The sequence below is a fragment of the Athalia rosae genome, chromosome 1 (assembly GCF_917208135.1).
Source record: "Athalia rosae chromosome 1, iyAthRosa1.1, whole genome shotgun sequence".
Classification (NCBI taxonomy): domain Eukaryota; kingdom Metazoa; phylum Arthropoda; class Insecta; order Hymenoptera; family Athaliidae; genus Athalia; species Athalia rosae.
In genome coordinates this window covers 9,041,056-9,056,485 of record NC_064026.1, presented here as the reverse complement: position 1 = coordinate 9,056,485, position 15,430 = coordinate 9,041,056, and the positions used below count along the sequence as shown (strand labels likewise).

The 15,430-nt window shown below is 43.4% G+C and overlaps 1 protein-coding gene across 3 annotated transcripts in view; it reads right to left on the bottom strand.

Moving 5' to 3' along the window:
• Nucleotides 1–15,430, bottom strand: part of LOC105686042 (dual specificity protein phosphatase 10) — a 63,360-nt gene that overhangs the window by 39,263 nt on the left and 8,667 nt on the right. The window contains exons 2-5 of one of the 3 annotated variants that reach the window (XM_012400595.3): nt 15,191–15,411; nt 14,775–14,897; nt 14,184–14,497; nt 11,974–12,198 (exon numbers count right to left, since the gene is read on the bottom strand). In XM_012400595.3, coding sequence (XP_012256018.3) covers nt 11,974–12,198; nt 14,184–14,421 — 463 coding nt within the window. In that variant the 5' untranslated portion in view covers nt 14,422–14,497; nt 14,775–14,897; nt 15,191–15,411. Of the gene's footprint in view, nt 1–11,973; nt 12,199–14,183; nt 14,498–14,774; nt 15,412–15,430 lie in introns of all 3 variants that reach the window. The other 2 variants (XM_020852350.2, XM_048660020.1) reach the window with 2 other exon arrangements.

The window sequence follows — 15,430 nt, the reverse complement described above, 5'->3', positions numbered from 1 at the left end:
ATGGTAAAAGATTGGAGTTCGTCTTTCGGTTCATCGGCGCATTCTCGACTCGTTCACCTACCTTTCCCTCGAGTTGCGACAGTGACGACCGGTTCGTCGTCCCGTATGCAACCAACGCGTTCCTCGGAACGTCACCCGGTTGATTTCCCGTTGACCGGAAGCGGGAATTTCGAAAGGTGATCGTTAAATCCGGTGTGTACTCTTTAGCGTTGCAGGAGTACCGGCAGCAGCGGCAATGGTAGAAGAAGAAGGAGAAGTAGTAGTAGAAGAAGAAGAAAGAACGCGGGTAATCCACCAAGGGTTGCATGGACGAATTTTAACACACACTGGGCGATGAAGTTTCGTAGTTAACGAAACGGAAGCGTCGTTACCATGTACTTGGCACATACGTACAGCAATGCGTAAGGGTTGTGTACGACTGCACGTCGGATAATCAAGAAGAATCACTTTTTTGCGCGCAAATGCGGCCACACTGTACTCGATTATTGAGACAATTTTTTATACAGAGCGAAGGAGATTATGAAAGGAGCGTAGAGGACGGGACGGGTTTTCGGGGTCGACATCCTTTTCCACTCTTTGCCCGGCTCTCGTAGGACCCGGACATCTTCCTACGACTGCGAAAGAGCAGCGTTCGTCGCACACGTATTTCACGTAGTAGTAGAGGTGAAAATTGTTTTTTTAATCATTAATTGATTTTGTGTTTTCGTTTCTTTTTTTTATTGTCCTCGTTCGATATCCTCGCTACTGAGGAGGCCTTTCGTCGGTTCGTTTATCCGACTCTTTTATTCGTCGTACCGGGTGTATTTCCGACATGAAATTCGGCGTCTGATATCGTTGATAATGCGGACGATATGAAACGCGGAAGAGAAAAAGGCAGTCTCTGAGGCGCTAGAAGGTGCGCGGGCGACCGGTCCTCTTGGCTGCCGGGTTCCGACTGGCCTCTAGGGGGGCAGAGCGATTCACGCGGACTCCGTAGCTGCAACCTACGGGGACGACGAGTACGATACAAACGCGACGACGCTCTGTCGCGACCGCTAAGAAACGATGCTGCTAAGGCTAAAAGCTAAGGCAAATGCTGAAGCTGAAACTACGGCGTTCTAAAGCCAATGCTATAACGTAACGTAACGCGTGGCGAAGCACGGACGACGTTCCTCCTCACCACCGCCAGCTAGCTGGTTGCCTGCTTGTTTGGTTTGCCCTACCATGCCATGCTGCAGCAGCTCCCGGTGACTCATTTCGAGCGTCGTACACACCGGCGAATGTCTATATACCAATACCACCGCGACGACGACGACGACGACGACGTTGAACTACGAAGCTATCGACGACCTGACCAGCGACCGAGAAGTCACGATCAGCTGCTGCTGCTGCCTCCTTCTTTTTTTTACTTTTCGAGATTGAAAAACAAAAATAAAAAATAAAAAAAAAAACGACGGAAAAACAAAGTCTTAGAAATTCTAGACGTGAACCACGAGAAACGCCAAAGTTCTCGGGGTCTAAGAAATCAAAGCTCTGGAGCTTTCGGTCGGGGAGAATTTCAAACGGATCTGACCTTTTCAAATTATTGTACCGAACTTGGAAAGCTCGGGTACGTACGTTTTTATAAGGTAGAGCTGATCGAATTTATTCCTCATTAGACGAATGTAGACCACCTCGAAGACGTTGGAACGATCGGGCGCAAAAGTAGAAATGTTTCTTCTACGCCGCAACTAAGAGACGCCTACATCTTCGTTTTATCTACGATTCGTGGGTGTGACTGGAAGTATTGTCGAATACGATTAATAATTGGAGCGCCATGGTGTACCGAACGGCAGTTGGACTGCCTTCGATAGAATGAAAAAGAAAACCATTCATTCGTACACCTCCTTCGAGGTAACGCTCCAATTCTTCAAGAGGTCGGGTATCCGTACAGTCCGGTGTGAAAAAAATTCTGCAAAACTGCCGACACCGTGGCCTTCGATCTAAGTTTAATCGATCGCACAAAAGTCGATCGTGTTCTTAGCCATTAAATTTCACCGTACGTACGTACATGTACGTAGATTCGCAAAGTCGCGTTTCGCGCGATATACGAGTGTACACGATACGAACATTTGAACCAACAAGTATCAAACGCTTGCGTATCCAAAAACACGCGTTGCACATATGCAATTGTTCAATATACACGACTACTAACGAGCGTTGTGGTATCATCAATGAAGTTAAATTCTTGGAAATTCCCCATATGAATTAGCGTATCCGGTTGTGGGTTCATTCATTCGTTTCTGTACTCTTGCGGAGAGATAACTGTATTTATCTCCACATTTATAATATATACGCGTTTCGCTGTGTAAAACTACGTTAGGTATGAGCCGCGCATATCGTATCTTTACTCTCGCGTGATGCTGCAGCCTTCGCACGCATTCGTCTTATTACAGATCCTTCTCTCCCCCACCGAACGCGTATCGAATTTCAGCGCGATGGTAACTCTGATTTTCGCTCACCCTTTGTACGAATTGATAGGAAACGTTGGCGAATGCAAACGACGCATCATCTCGTAAGTTTCGCAGCATTTCAACTTCGTTTACGCCTCGGCATGATGTGTGTTTCCCTTATCTTTAATGTATTTGAGTTCAAATTAAAAGCGGCTCGTATATTTCCATCGCATCTCTTCTCGCGTGTTCCTCCGTCGCCGTGGCTGCGCTGCTGGATATTTCCTATTTGCTTTTTCGCCGTACGTAATTCTTTTTCGTGCATTTATATCGTGGGCATAAAATGTGGCCGTGTTCGTACGAACGCGTTTCAACTTTTTTCCATTCCTCGAGACGGCGCGAGTCCGCATGACGACGAATGAAAGTGAGAACAAAACTCGGCGGAATTTTTACAAGAATCTTATTTTTCGAAACAATACATCTGAAAAAGAGCAGGTATCGCACCGCGAAGCTGTCATACCTGGATTTAGATTTTTAGCGCAAACTTTGCACAATAAGCCGGTTTTACTATCTGCTCTTAACTAAAATAAGCGATGAGATACGGCAAAAGCGGTAAACCGTATGGTAAAATTTTCGATCCGACAATGTCGCAAAAAATAAGCTCTTATCGAGAACTTGATTGGATGAATAAAAGTTTGGTAATCGTTGTGCTTTTTTCACACGACGTCGAAGCGCCGGATTATCTACCGTGATAAAACTATTCGTTATCAATTGTTTTCAAAATTGAAAATTGCTAGGAGAGAAACGATCTCTCCAACATCGGAATTGAGAGACTCCGGGTAAGCGAGCCGGGCCAGCATTTGGCATATAATATGTTTGTTTCCGCTTGTTTTCTTCTCTGACCAACTACTTTATCGATGATGAATTTCACGAAAAAAACAACCTGTCCGCAGTTCTCTTCGCAAATATCGATAAGACGATTGGTTTTTTTTTTTTTTTTTTTATCACAATATGTATTAATAATATGGCGTTACTTCATTTCGTGATACCGATCGAAATTGTAAAGCTACCCGATGTACGTCACATTCAGCCTTCATTCATCATCGCCTCGATAAAATGGATGTACGCGCGAACCTGGGTATATTAAACCGTGTACGAGTTGTAAAGGTTCAACCATCGGCCATTTACTTCGTTGTCGACAAGACGCTCCGATCGAAATAATATTCCCATCAAACAGCGAATAAAAATACATACAAGCCTTATATTACACCGCTCGAGTTCATCATTGGGTCAATTCGCAGAGAACATTCGCGATGATTCGAACGTTCGTTCAGACTATACATACCTACGTGTTACACGTACGTGCATTGGCTATCGACCAAATTTCCATAATTACCGTGTCAATGATCATTATTATATTACATGTACTGTTCTCCTTTCTTTCGTTTTCTCATATAATGGATCAAAGTAACGATGAGAGTTGCTTGTACTTACGTGCTATTCGAGTATCGATGCTTCGGATATGTCTACCGACGTGACGATGGAAACAAAAAAAAAGAAAAAAGAAAAAAAAGATGAAACAAAACAGAAAAAAATAAATAAAATTCGATATAGTATTTAAATCCAGAACGGTGGCGTTGTTACGGTAACAATCTCGCGTGGATTGAACATGAAAACTAAAACCATCTTTCAAAATGAAATTTTAAACGACGAAGAGAACATATATGTATACGTGGCGTAACAGCCGTTTGTTTGACTGTTTGCATGTTGTGTTGGCACAGCTTGTTCTTGCTTCGAGAGTCGTTGCTCTGACTCACCGGCAGAATAAGAGTCTTTTATCATTCTGGCGATAAGGATTAAATTTTATCCCCACCGCAGATGCCCCCTCCCCTCGTTTTCCCCCTCAGTTTGCGATCCCCTCCCCTGGTACATTTCGTCTCAAAATCCCTCCGAGCTGATCTCTCGAAAGCCCCCTTCCCTGCCCCCGTCATCCGCAAGTTTTAGCGAAAGTTTATGCAACCCGACACGAGCTGGATGTACGATATACGTACCGGTATACGTATAATTGTATATTTACAGAGTGTATGCGATCGTGTCACCGAAAAAAATATCTTCGAAATAGATTCTGCAACGAGACGACTAACCCTAGCCGCGGACTCGCGGGGGCACGCACACAATTTCACAGAGTGAACGAAAACACGATGATTCTTCAATAAGACATACTCGTATACGTGCGTGTGCGATGAACATGTGGCGCGTCAAAACACTGAGACGTTACATACAGTCGAAAAGTGGGAGTTGTTGACCGGATGATAGTGCAGCCGCCGAAAAAAAACCTCGCTGTTTATACTAATCTCGATATATATGTCCAGTGAGAAGATTCTTTTTTTTTTTCTCTCTCGCTGGGCGATTCACGATTCGGACGACTCGCGAAGACCGTCGAAAATTTCCATTTGTCAGGTTGGCTCATTTTATTGTACTCTCATATCCGGTGTATCACGTATTCGATTCTATTGATTCGATTCGGTTAATTCGGATTTCGAATAAATTGAGATATACCGGTTGGTTCTAATCGTTAGCACAATTTAGTCGACTCATTCGTGTTTCTGCGATCAAACTACATGAGATTGGCTTGTAAGCCCCTGCAGCAAAAAAAGGTGATTTTTGCGCCGAAAATTAAGTATTTTTAAAATCGATCGCAGGACACTTTTCTTACGTATTTTGACCTTAGGAACACGAATCCGTTGCTCAAATTCAGCTACAAATTTTTCCCATCGAGATATCTCAATTTTTCTGCTCTGAAAAGTGAAAAATTGGTGATAACTCGATCAATTTTCTAGATGGAGCAATTTGACTTGTGAATTCGGATTCCTGAGGTCAAAATACATAAGAAGAGCATATAAAATAAAATATTTTTTTTTCACCCAAAATCAAAAATTTTCCAAGGGGTACCCCTTTGGATTTTTTCAATTTTTGACCAAAAATTTTTATGTTTTAAATTTGATTGTATGGCACTTTCCTAACGTATTTTGACCCCAGGAACACGAATCCGTCAAGTAAATTGAGCTACGATTTTTTCTAATCGAGATATCTCAATTTTTCTGCTCCAAAAAGTGAATATAATTGGCGATAACTCAACCAATTTCATCGATACATCAATATTTTTGCTTAAAACGTCAACGATTATACGACCGCTTCCGAAAAAGCGTTTTGAAGCTAAAGGATTGAAATTCAATTGACACGTCCTACATTTGAATAGAAAAAAAAACCCTGTCCCATTCGATGCTGTAAACTCAACGAATCGGTAAGGTAATTCCTCTTGGCCGTATTCAAATAGTCATATGTTCGGCCATGGGTGACTGAAACCAATTTTTGGATGAGCATCTCAAAGTCAAGACTCCAAGCTTCCAAATGCTATTTTTTTTAATGTTCTACGAGAATTTTTTACTGAAATCCGAGCGTTTGAAGTTGAGCGATTTTTCGGTCAAAAAATGGGTGTTTCTTAAGAAGTTTCAAGGAGTGTATTCATCGTCTCATCCAATGGCATTTAATTCGGTCAGTTGACGTGCATGTGATATCATTGAGGAATAAAAAAAGAAATTCACTCGTAAAGGTTTTCGACCGTGTGTAGAAACCTCATCACCTCAGACACGAGGACAAAGAGATGAATGTCATCGAGTAAGACCTGGATGAAAAGTCCAAAAATAAAAAGTGTGATAATTTTAATTGTCCAATTTCGTTCTCCATTCTCTCCATCAATTTCAATGTAGGCGCGGTGTTCGAAGATAAAAAAAGAGTCTATGTACCGAGAGCAATCCATAAAATGGTAATTCCTATCGTATCTGTGTGTAAACACTTTTTATTTCAACCCGGTAACGACGAGTTACCTTGTACCAGTTTTTATAGCACGATGATCAAAGTGACGAACAATAAATGTGTAGAATACAAACAGTCTTTATGTCATAAGGCACGCGTGCATGCGACGATAGAAGGTTCGAGTTACCTTTCAAATATTTTATATCAAAAATTGATATCGCTGCATCGGTATAGTCTTTCGACTACGCTACGTTCTTAAAATAGTTTTATTCTCAACTACGTTGCGACGCGGCAAAGGAATCGCGCATTTCAATCTCTCGCCACTCGCGAATCTCGATTTATAAGGTACATCACGGAGACAGCGAGTCTACGGTTCACGATTACGTTAGTCACGACGTACGACTACTATGAGGTGTGTAGGAAGAAAGAAGGAATAGTAATAAGGAAATGTTCACGCGTATTCGGGATCCCTATCTCACATCCTCGTGGGTATCAATTTCTATTTTATTGGTATTCCTTTCTTCGTCCTATTTGTTTTCGGAAGAGCGAACTACGCAGTAGAATGCCTGGAGACGTCGGATATTATAGGCGATAACGGAAACTCGAATAACAGGTTCACGTTTTATTCAGATAACTTAATTTTTTTATTCCACCTCGTTCTTTTTTTTTTTTCGTTTTATTCAAACACTCGATCTTCAGACGAAGTAGATTACACGGTTTGCGGGATACGGTATACCTGCAACGAACTGCTGGTGCAGGTGTGAAAAACAAAGCGAAACGAGACAAACGCGATAACATATTGTAAATATAATTTTTGTTAAAACAGCTAAAATGGCGAATGCGCGCCACTCTGCATGCGGTGATAATAACCAATACGAATTTATTTGTTCTATGCGATCTGTTTGCAAATAGCTACGTCCTTCGTACAGCCTTACAGCTACTGGAATATATCGTTGTTTAACTCGCGGTAATTATTCACGGGTGTGAACACACTATGCGCTCCAACGAGTGATCGAGGGTTACCAACCTCCACTGCGTCCACCGATCCTCATTTCTGCAATTTTGGCTATTATTTCTAACGTGATAATTCGCAATACGTTTCGCCTATTTCAAGAAATTTCATTCGATTAAAATTACCGTAGAGACTAAAACATGATATCCTTCTCCTCGCACGCACTTTCGGTTCGATTAAAATGCTACGGCGTAAAAAAGAAAAAGCAAAGGGCGATAATTATGACCCGGTTTTTTCACACACCCACGGTACCAGAGCCGCGTAGTATATTTGATCTTACTGTTCGACCGGATGTCCGGATATTATGCTATCCGGTGATAACTGCTGCAAGTCTAACCAGTAAGCAGTATCACCTACTCGTTCCGCTACCGTTGCGCTATCTAATATTGGTTTCCCGGGAGTGATAAAGAAACGCATATTGGCACATATACAATACAAAGAGAAGACGACGATGTTCGAACGCACGACCAGCGGAGTTGGTTTCTTTTCGTATTTTCATTTGCATTCGCGTTCGCGTCGACGTTTGCAGCTTGCAACTCGCCGCGTACGTTACCTACATGACTCCGCGATACGTAGCGGCGAACGCCAATACCTCGCCGGTATTCCACATCGACGCCGACACGCACGGGGTCAGTCGGCTCGGTTGAGTCGGTGTGCGTCTTGTGTGGTCATCCACTCCGGGCCAAAGATAGACTCTGACATCATGACATCATCTCGTACACGCGAGTAACGTTCGACCCAAGTGCCGATAAACACGGAACGAGCACGGCGCCGCTCACCGATTGCCCCGCGCGTCCATCGGGCCGCGGAACCTCTCGCACGCTTCCTGTTCGGCGGTCCAGGGAGTTCGCTCTCCCCGCGTAGTAGTTTCCTTTGTTCTTCATGCCGTTTCGGAGTCGGCCGTGCGGCTTTACGTTTACTTCCTCCCTTAACGCGACGTATTTATACCTCGACGCTGTCGTACCGCACTTCCGGTATTCGTTGAGAACGCGGTGAGATTTTCACCCCGGAGTCGTCGGATCGGTCGCTCGATCGACGGCTCGATTCGAGTCCGAGTCCCGGTCGGCGGTGTAGGTCGTCGAGTTTCTGAAAGTCTTTAAATACCTGATAACTCGTTTCGCCGAACGTTCTCCGTATAGCTTACTTAGCCGCTCGTCGTACATCGAGCGAAAAATGCGTGTGTTGCGCTCGCGTTGCAACAGCTGGCGCAAAACTGTCCGATGCGGTCAGTCGAGTTGCAAGATCGTCGTCTGGTCATCCTCTAATTTAGCACCTGGTATTATACCATCCCCTCAGATCTGCCGATGTTCGACGAGTCATACCTGTCCACGGTGACGGATAATGGCAGCGAAACGACGCCCGTGTTCTCTGCGGCATCACTTGACACGTATAAATATGTACGTACGTAGGTACGTAGGTACGTACGTACTTACATACCTGTGCGTACCTCGCGTCTAAATACCATCCCATTGTCGGTATGCGTGCTTACCGCGACAGCTTTACACGACTGTGACTTCGTGGGCACGCGTGTGCGTGGGCTAAAACTTTCGTTGCCTTTCGCAACCCACTTATTAAGGATAAATATAGAAAACTCATACTATGCTGCAGCCGCGTCGAATAACGATACCGCGAAAATTCATCTCTTTCGATATCCTCGGAGACGATACGCAGTCCCTCCTCCGTACCATACGACGCGGTTGTAAATCAGTCGCTCATGTATCATCGACGACGGAGTACAATTTTCACAGAAATTTTTTTTGATTGCGGGTACGAGTTCGACGTTGTTCGTTCGAACGTTGCGCTCGTTATTCCCATAAATAATCGAGGGCACATTTGTAACGTGTGCATATGTAGAATTGTACGCTAGGAATGACGTCATCGAACCTCCGATACGAGCTACGCCCACGTCAACTTTGTGTATGAACGTTGATATCGCTCGTACATCGCGGAACGGTGTTTGCGTTGGGTGGGTTTATAATTTCGTCAACCCTTGTAATTTCACCCTCCCGAAAAATTGCGTCGAATCGGAAATGCGGTAAAGGGTCGTGAAAATTTACCTCACACTTTCGTATCTCCAACTCTATTTCTGTTCACTGTTCACGACCGACGGTTCATTTCGTCGCGATATGCTTGAATCTCTTGTATCGCTAACAATTTCCGTCTTCGGGTGTAAAATATCAGAAAATATGGAATGTTTTTGTTTCTCAAAGGATAAAAAATCCCTCCATCCAAATCGATCGAGAGTTTATCACCTCAACACCGCACAGGTAGTCGATTGATAAATTCTTCGTGCGTTCTCGATTATTGTACGATACACGAAAACCTCAAAACCGACGAATATAATTGATCGACGTTGGCGCCGTCATCGGATCTGATAGACGGCGTGATTTTGATATCCTTGATCCATTTCGGCTGGGTGCAGATGTTCGTTCGAGTGAATCAAGGTTCTTCTGATACTACACGGTATGATCTGCATGGCGCGAGTATATGGTTTATATTTCGGAGAAGTATTATACAGAGTTCGACCTAGAAAGACAAGGATTTAATTGTGTGCGTCTTCCATGTGTGCACATATATAGATTCGAGCGCGTAATTCGTACGCGTGTGCGTAGAAACACACGTGGTATATACATATGTATATATAGAAAAGAAAAAAACGAAAAGTATTAATAAGTAAAAAAAAAAACCGGGTGCTTCCGAAACGCCGATCAATGCCTCGATTATATTATTGTGACGGTTGTAATTTCATCCTACACACGCTGAGAATTATACAAGCGGCGAAGAATCCATTCGTCTGGCATGGGAAAGGACGCCCGTCGGATCGGTCGTAGGAATCGACATCCATCCGTGGCCGGTTTTCGTAAGTGATTCATTATTGCAATTAAATTGTTATCTCGAAATAGCCGGCGCGTTGTTCTTCGTCTGGGAAGCCTTACCCATCGATCGATCGTACCAATTATCGATATCACGCGTACGTGCAAACGCATTGCGTAATTGTCTTGCATACGAAATAGGACCATCGCTCCACATCTGCGATGATGTAACGCTCGCAAAATCGTACTTTCTTTCCGAAGGAATAAATAAAAAGAGAAAAATGAGCCGAAGACGAAAGATCGAAATCAAATCGTTGCACGCGGTGCATTGTGCGCGTACTTCCGCGTTGGCCTCGCGCCACCAAGAGGTCTGCTTCTGCCGGCCGATGTCCGGAAACTGTTACCGCTTATCATCCGACTCGCCAGTTTCGGAATTTGCGATTCGCGGAATAATGTATGTACGACTTGCATACGCAGCCCAAGTTTTTCAGTCGCAGGTATTCGACCTGAACACCACGATCGTTTCAAAAATAATCGACAAAACATGGATAAGATCGATGTAGTATACAATTCTTCAAATTCAGGTGCAGTGAATGCAGGTGCCGAGTAATAAGGCATAACGATATATGAGGATAAGCGACGACGTTGGCGAACAACGTTAGATACAACGCTGAGTTAACACCGCGGGTGCGAAACAGGGTAAATAAATCGGTAATATTATTTGAAACGTTGCGGCAGGTCAGGCGCAGGCACCGTTAATGACGAGTCGCGTGTCGTCAGGGAACCGCGATTTTATTGCAAATCTTTGCCTCTTTTTTATTTCCCATTTTCCCTCCTCGTTATCTGCGGCAGCGTACTTTATGGTCTCCCGTGTACATACAATAGTTATCGCTCCGGTCCGATGTTACTCTTCATCAATATCTACGTAGTGGCGCACGTACGTACAAATATTTCATTTAGATACACCTTGCCATGTATGTGACACCATATAATCACACCTATACTCCATTTATTTCATATGTATAGATAGAAAGCGGCTACGACGTGACGTCACAGCTTGACTCATCGCGCGATCGTTACGCTCTTCGATATACATCAGATATCCGAATGTGTATAGGCAATGTGTACGTACACGCGTGTGTGGCGACGCTTGTACATTCTCACCTATACGCCTGATGCGTGCCTCTAATTTGTGTGTTTGCTGCAGGTATGTTTCTCATTTAATTCTGTTTTTTTTTTTTTTCTCTCTCCTTTTCAATCTCTAATTTCAATTTCAAATATTTAACAACAGTCGAGTAGCGTTGTAATTTCTTTGTACGCGTTGGGTTAACTCATGGCCGAATAATTATTTTTAGTTATTTTTGAGCATTAATGAGCGCACATGCGGTACATAATCCAAAAGAGCCATTGAACGGTCTCTTTTTTTTTTCATTTCTTTACTATATCTCTATAATTTTGGCACAACGGTATTTTTAAGTAATTAAATATAGAGGACAAAAGAATGCCACGTAATTGTAGATTTCTAACGAACCGAATTGTTCAACGTACGTAATTGTCGTGCGTGAAATTGCAAAAAAAAAAAAACAAAAAAAAAATAAATAATTCCTCCTATTTTCCAGACATGAAAATGTTCACGTGATTCCCTACAACTCGCAATGCTTGATATAAAAATCCTCTTCAGAATGTACGGAAAAAAGAACAGTCCATCAAAGATATCGCGATCATCGCCGATGTCAAAGTCACGTGACGTTGTATCGACTCTGAGTGGGAGAACGAAAATGTTATCCTTTCGATCGAAAGAAATTTTTTTTAGCATTCGTAGAAATATGAATAAGCAGGCGATCGATCTTCGAAAAGAGTCTGGTGCTGCGGTGCTGCGGTGCAGGGGGGAAGGGGGAAGGGGGGTGTAACGGAAAAATCTTACCTGCGGAGACGGTTCGGAAGGTGAGCCGATGCACCCGGGGGAGGGTTGCGGTTGCAGTAGTACGGGCACGCGTCAGGGCTGGCATCTCTGGCGTCGTTTGGTCTCCTAGTTTTATTTCTCCGTCTGGTGGCGATGTTTCGGTTGCGGACGTTTGAGTTGTTGCTTGGTCGGGAAGAGCGGGTCGTTTGAGCGGCGGTTCCTCCGGTACAGTCACCTCAGCAGCGGCTAAACGTATAGCGAGAGAAATGCCAATGGTATTAGGTGGTGCACTAAAAGTCGTTGCGCCATTGCGACACGCTCGAGTATTACTCAGCTGTTTATGTATAATACTTCCACGGTCCCGTAAAGGGCCATCCGAAATTACGGTTTCCATAGCTGTCGAATTCAGATCACACCATATGATATCATATCTTACGATTCGCTAAACAAAACGAATCGAATGACACGTGGAAAAGTATACAGATATATATGTATATTTTTTTTTTTTGTTTCTTTATCGTTATAATATGAGCTAGCGATGACAATGTTACGGTGATAATGATGATTGTTAGTCATCGATTAGCGTTAAAATTGATTTATCATCGTAACACGCGTATCTCGTTAGCCTGACGTAGAACGCATGGATGCTTGAGACTTTGTTCTTTTTTGTGTTTTTCTATCAATTTTCCTTTTTTTTTCACCGGATATCAGCAAGCACGTGATAAACGCTGCATCTCATTTTTAATTGCTCGATAAAATGTATAAGCGTTAGCCAACATCGGCTAATTAGTTATTAACAAAGATGATGAAAAATGTATGATTCATTCGTTCGTTCTTTTTTTTTTAACAACGACTGAAACGTCGGCAGTATTTTTCATATCTTGTCACAATTCGATTGAGTGAATGTTTCTTGGGCAATCAATTACGAAGTGGAGTTGTTTTTTTTGTTTTTTTTTTTCGATATATTTTTTCGTATCGAAACCCTTATAACTCCGACAACTCCACCCCCATCGTGTCACTCATTTGCACAATGTGACGTCTTGTCGGATAGCGTGGGAGAACGAGAAGAAAACAAGGAAAAGTTATCGCTTACTAGTAATTGGTTGATTCACGAAGCTTAACTAAAAATGATCAACGCCGTTAATATGGTATTTATTCCAAGTTGTGGTGTGAATTTTTTCACTCCGTTCAGAGATGACGGGATTATACGTGGAGAACAAAAAATACGCAGACGAAAGTACGAGCAATTGATCTGAAAATTGTGAAACTACAATGTGAATTGATTTTCTAGACGAAGTCGCACTTGAATTGAATTTGATTTCAGCAAATATATTCAAGTTTTCTCAACGAATTCGCGGTATCGATCAGTAATGAATGTAAAGACAAATCTCGATCACCGCTTGATTTAGTCAGTGACTAACTAGATGACTGTTGACTGTCTTTTGTTCTACGATTCGTTGTAAACATGTTGATATTCGATCATGTATTACTTTCGATGACCTAAAATGTACCCCATTACTCATTAAAAAAAATTTCCAGGAACCTACGCCTAATAGAATGTCACTAAATCAGTGACCCCGACGAGTTTTGAGCACAAGGAACTTGCGGATTCAAAACGAATGTGTCACACTCGCCGGCTATTGCTTATGCTCGTCTAGAAAATGATGACCGTAATCACACTGAGTAAGCTGCTTTTATTACTCGCTTATTTCTCGCTGTTAACAATTTCATACGTCACGTGTTTTCAATGAGAAAAAAAATACCCGCGGTTCAGTAATGATTGTGAGACGGATTTTCGCGGATGTTACAGACCCAGTTTAAAATATTTCCGTATCGCTTGCTTCGTTATAATTAATTAAGGAAAAATAGAATATATCCTCGTTATCGTTCGGAAATGAGGGAATGAGAGAAAAAAGCGATGGAAAGTAAATCGGTGCTTATTACCGAATAGGGTTTGCACATGTGTCGGTCGCGAAAAACATGTGTACGTGGGTCGAAATTGTTACACAACCGTTCCAATGACGACAACGGTACGAAATTTTCCCGTTATAATATTCACGCGCGTTTGAAAGATCGAGCGAGAAAAATGAAAACAGTATTCCAGTTCAGCCGCGAATCGTCCAAACTTCTAATCGCAAAACTTGTTCCTGATGTAATATGACGCGGGAATCGCACAATGTCGTCGGAATGTCGAGCGACGTAGGATAAAAATGAAGTCAATTATTACTCACGTCTTTTGAAGGACTGGTTGAATCTTCTGCTTTCACTCGGTGCGATTTGCTGATGCGCGGCCGGTGGTTGTCGTTGCAGGGGATGCTGTAACGGCGGTTGAACGACGAGGGGAGTTTGTTCCAAAGCGTTCGTCGAAGTTATCGTCGTCGATGTCGTCTGCGTCGCAGTCGATTGCTGAGTTTGAGACGACCGCGTTCCTAGCAGAGTGGCAGGTCTACTAGCCAGCGAGGCACTCATCTTTGCAGAATCACTCGTGGCGCCCAGGTGGAGGTCAACAGGCCGAGTTCCTCGAGGCCGTTGTTCGCGGTGTTTACTATCAACATTCAAACTTATGCTGCACCGGTGCGGTCGGGAGATCGGAGAGGTGGGGTCGTTTGGCCTCGAACAACCTTAACGTCGGACTTGACGCGGCGCGTTTTTCGAACACACTTTCGACTTTTTCAATTCACAGATAAAGAGCCATAACTAAATCCGCGCGTATGCAGTACGTTATGATCCTATCACGTGTCCGGATGTATATCTCGAGAGAAGAAACCTTGCCTGCTTCCATATAGTCGCAGGCTATACGGGACGGTTAGTACTGTACTTACTTTTCCTTTGTCGAGACTTGAGACTTGAGTCACTCGGCTGCTGCTGCTGCTGCTGCTGTTGGTACAGACGCTGCAAAATCGAGGCAGCAGACGCTAGTAAGTGAAGATCTGTAGATCGTATATCTAACAACGTGATGAAAGTAGCCGATTAATTTATAGCCATAAGCTCCGTACATCGAGACTGTGCCAGACCAGAAAGAAAACTCGAAATTCATTTGCCGTCTCTCAACACTGCTGAATACCGAAAGAATCATTGGAGAGTATGCTTCGACTTGAATGTTAAATTCCAACTCGTTCAAAGAGAGTCAAATCGTCGATTTCGTCCTCCGATTCATCCAAGTCCGCGATTTTGACCGTGCAGTGGTACGAGATTCTACGGTGATAATCAATTACGGTAAGTCGTCAAAGTTTCGTACCTCAGTAAAGCGGAGTATCCGTGCATCCCCCGGTGTTATGGACTTCAACGAGTCAAGATCCTGGATATTTGTCGGACCTTGACGTCTCCGGTCACGAGCCTCTTGGGTCTGGTGGGTTCTCGATGTGCATCTGATCGTGAGTCACGATTCACTACGGCCTTCGTTTTCATTAAAAATCTCGAGACGCCGAGGATTCACGACTCGGAAAAATCTCCGTTCATCTGAAACACACACAAAAGG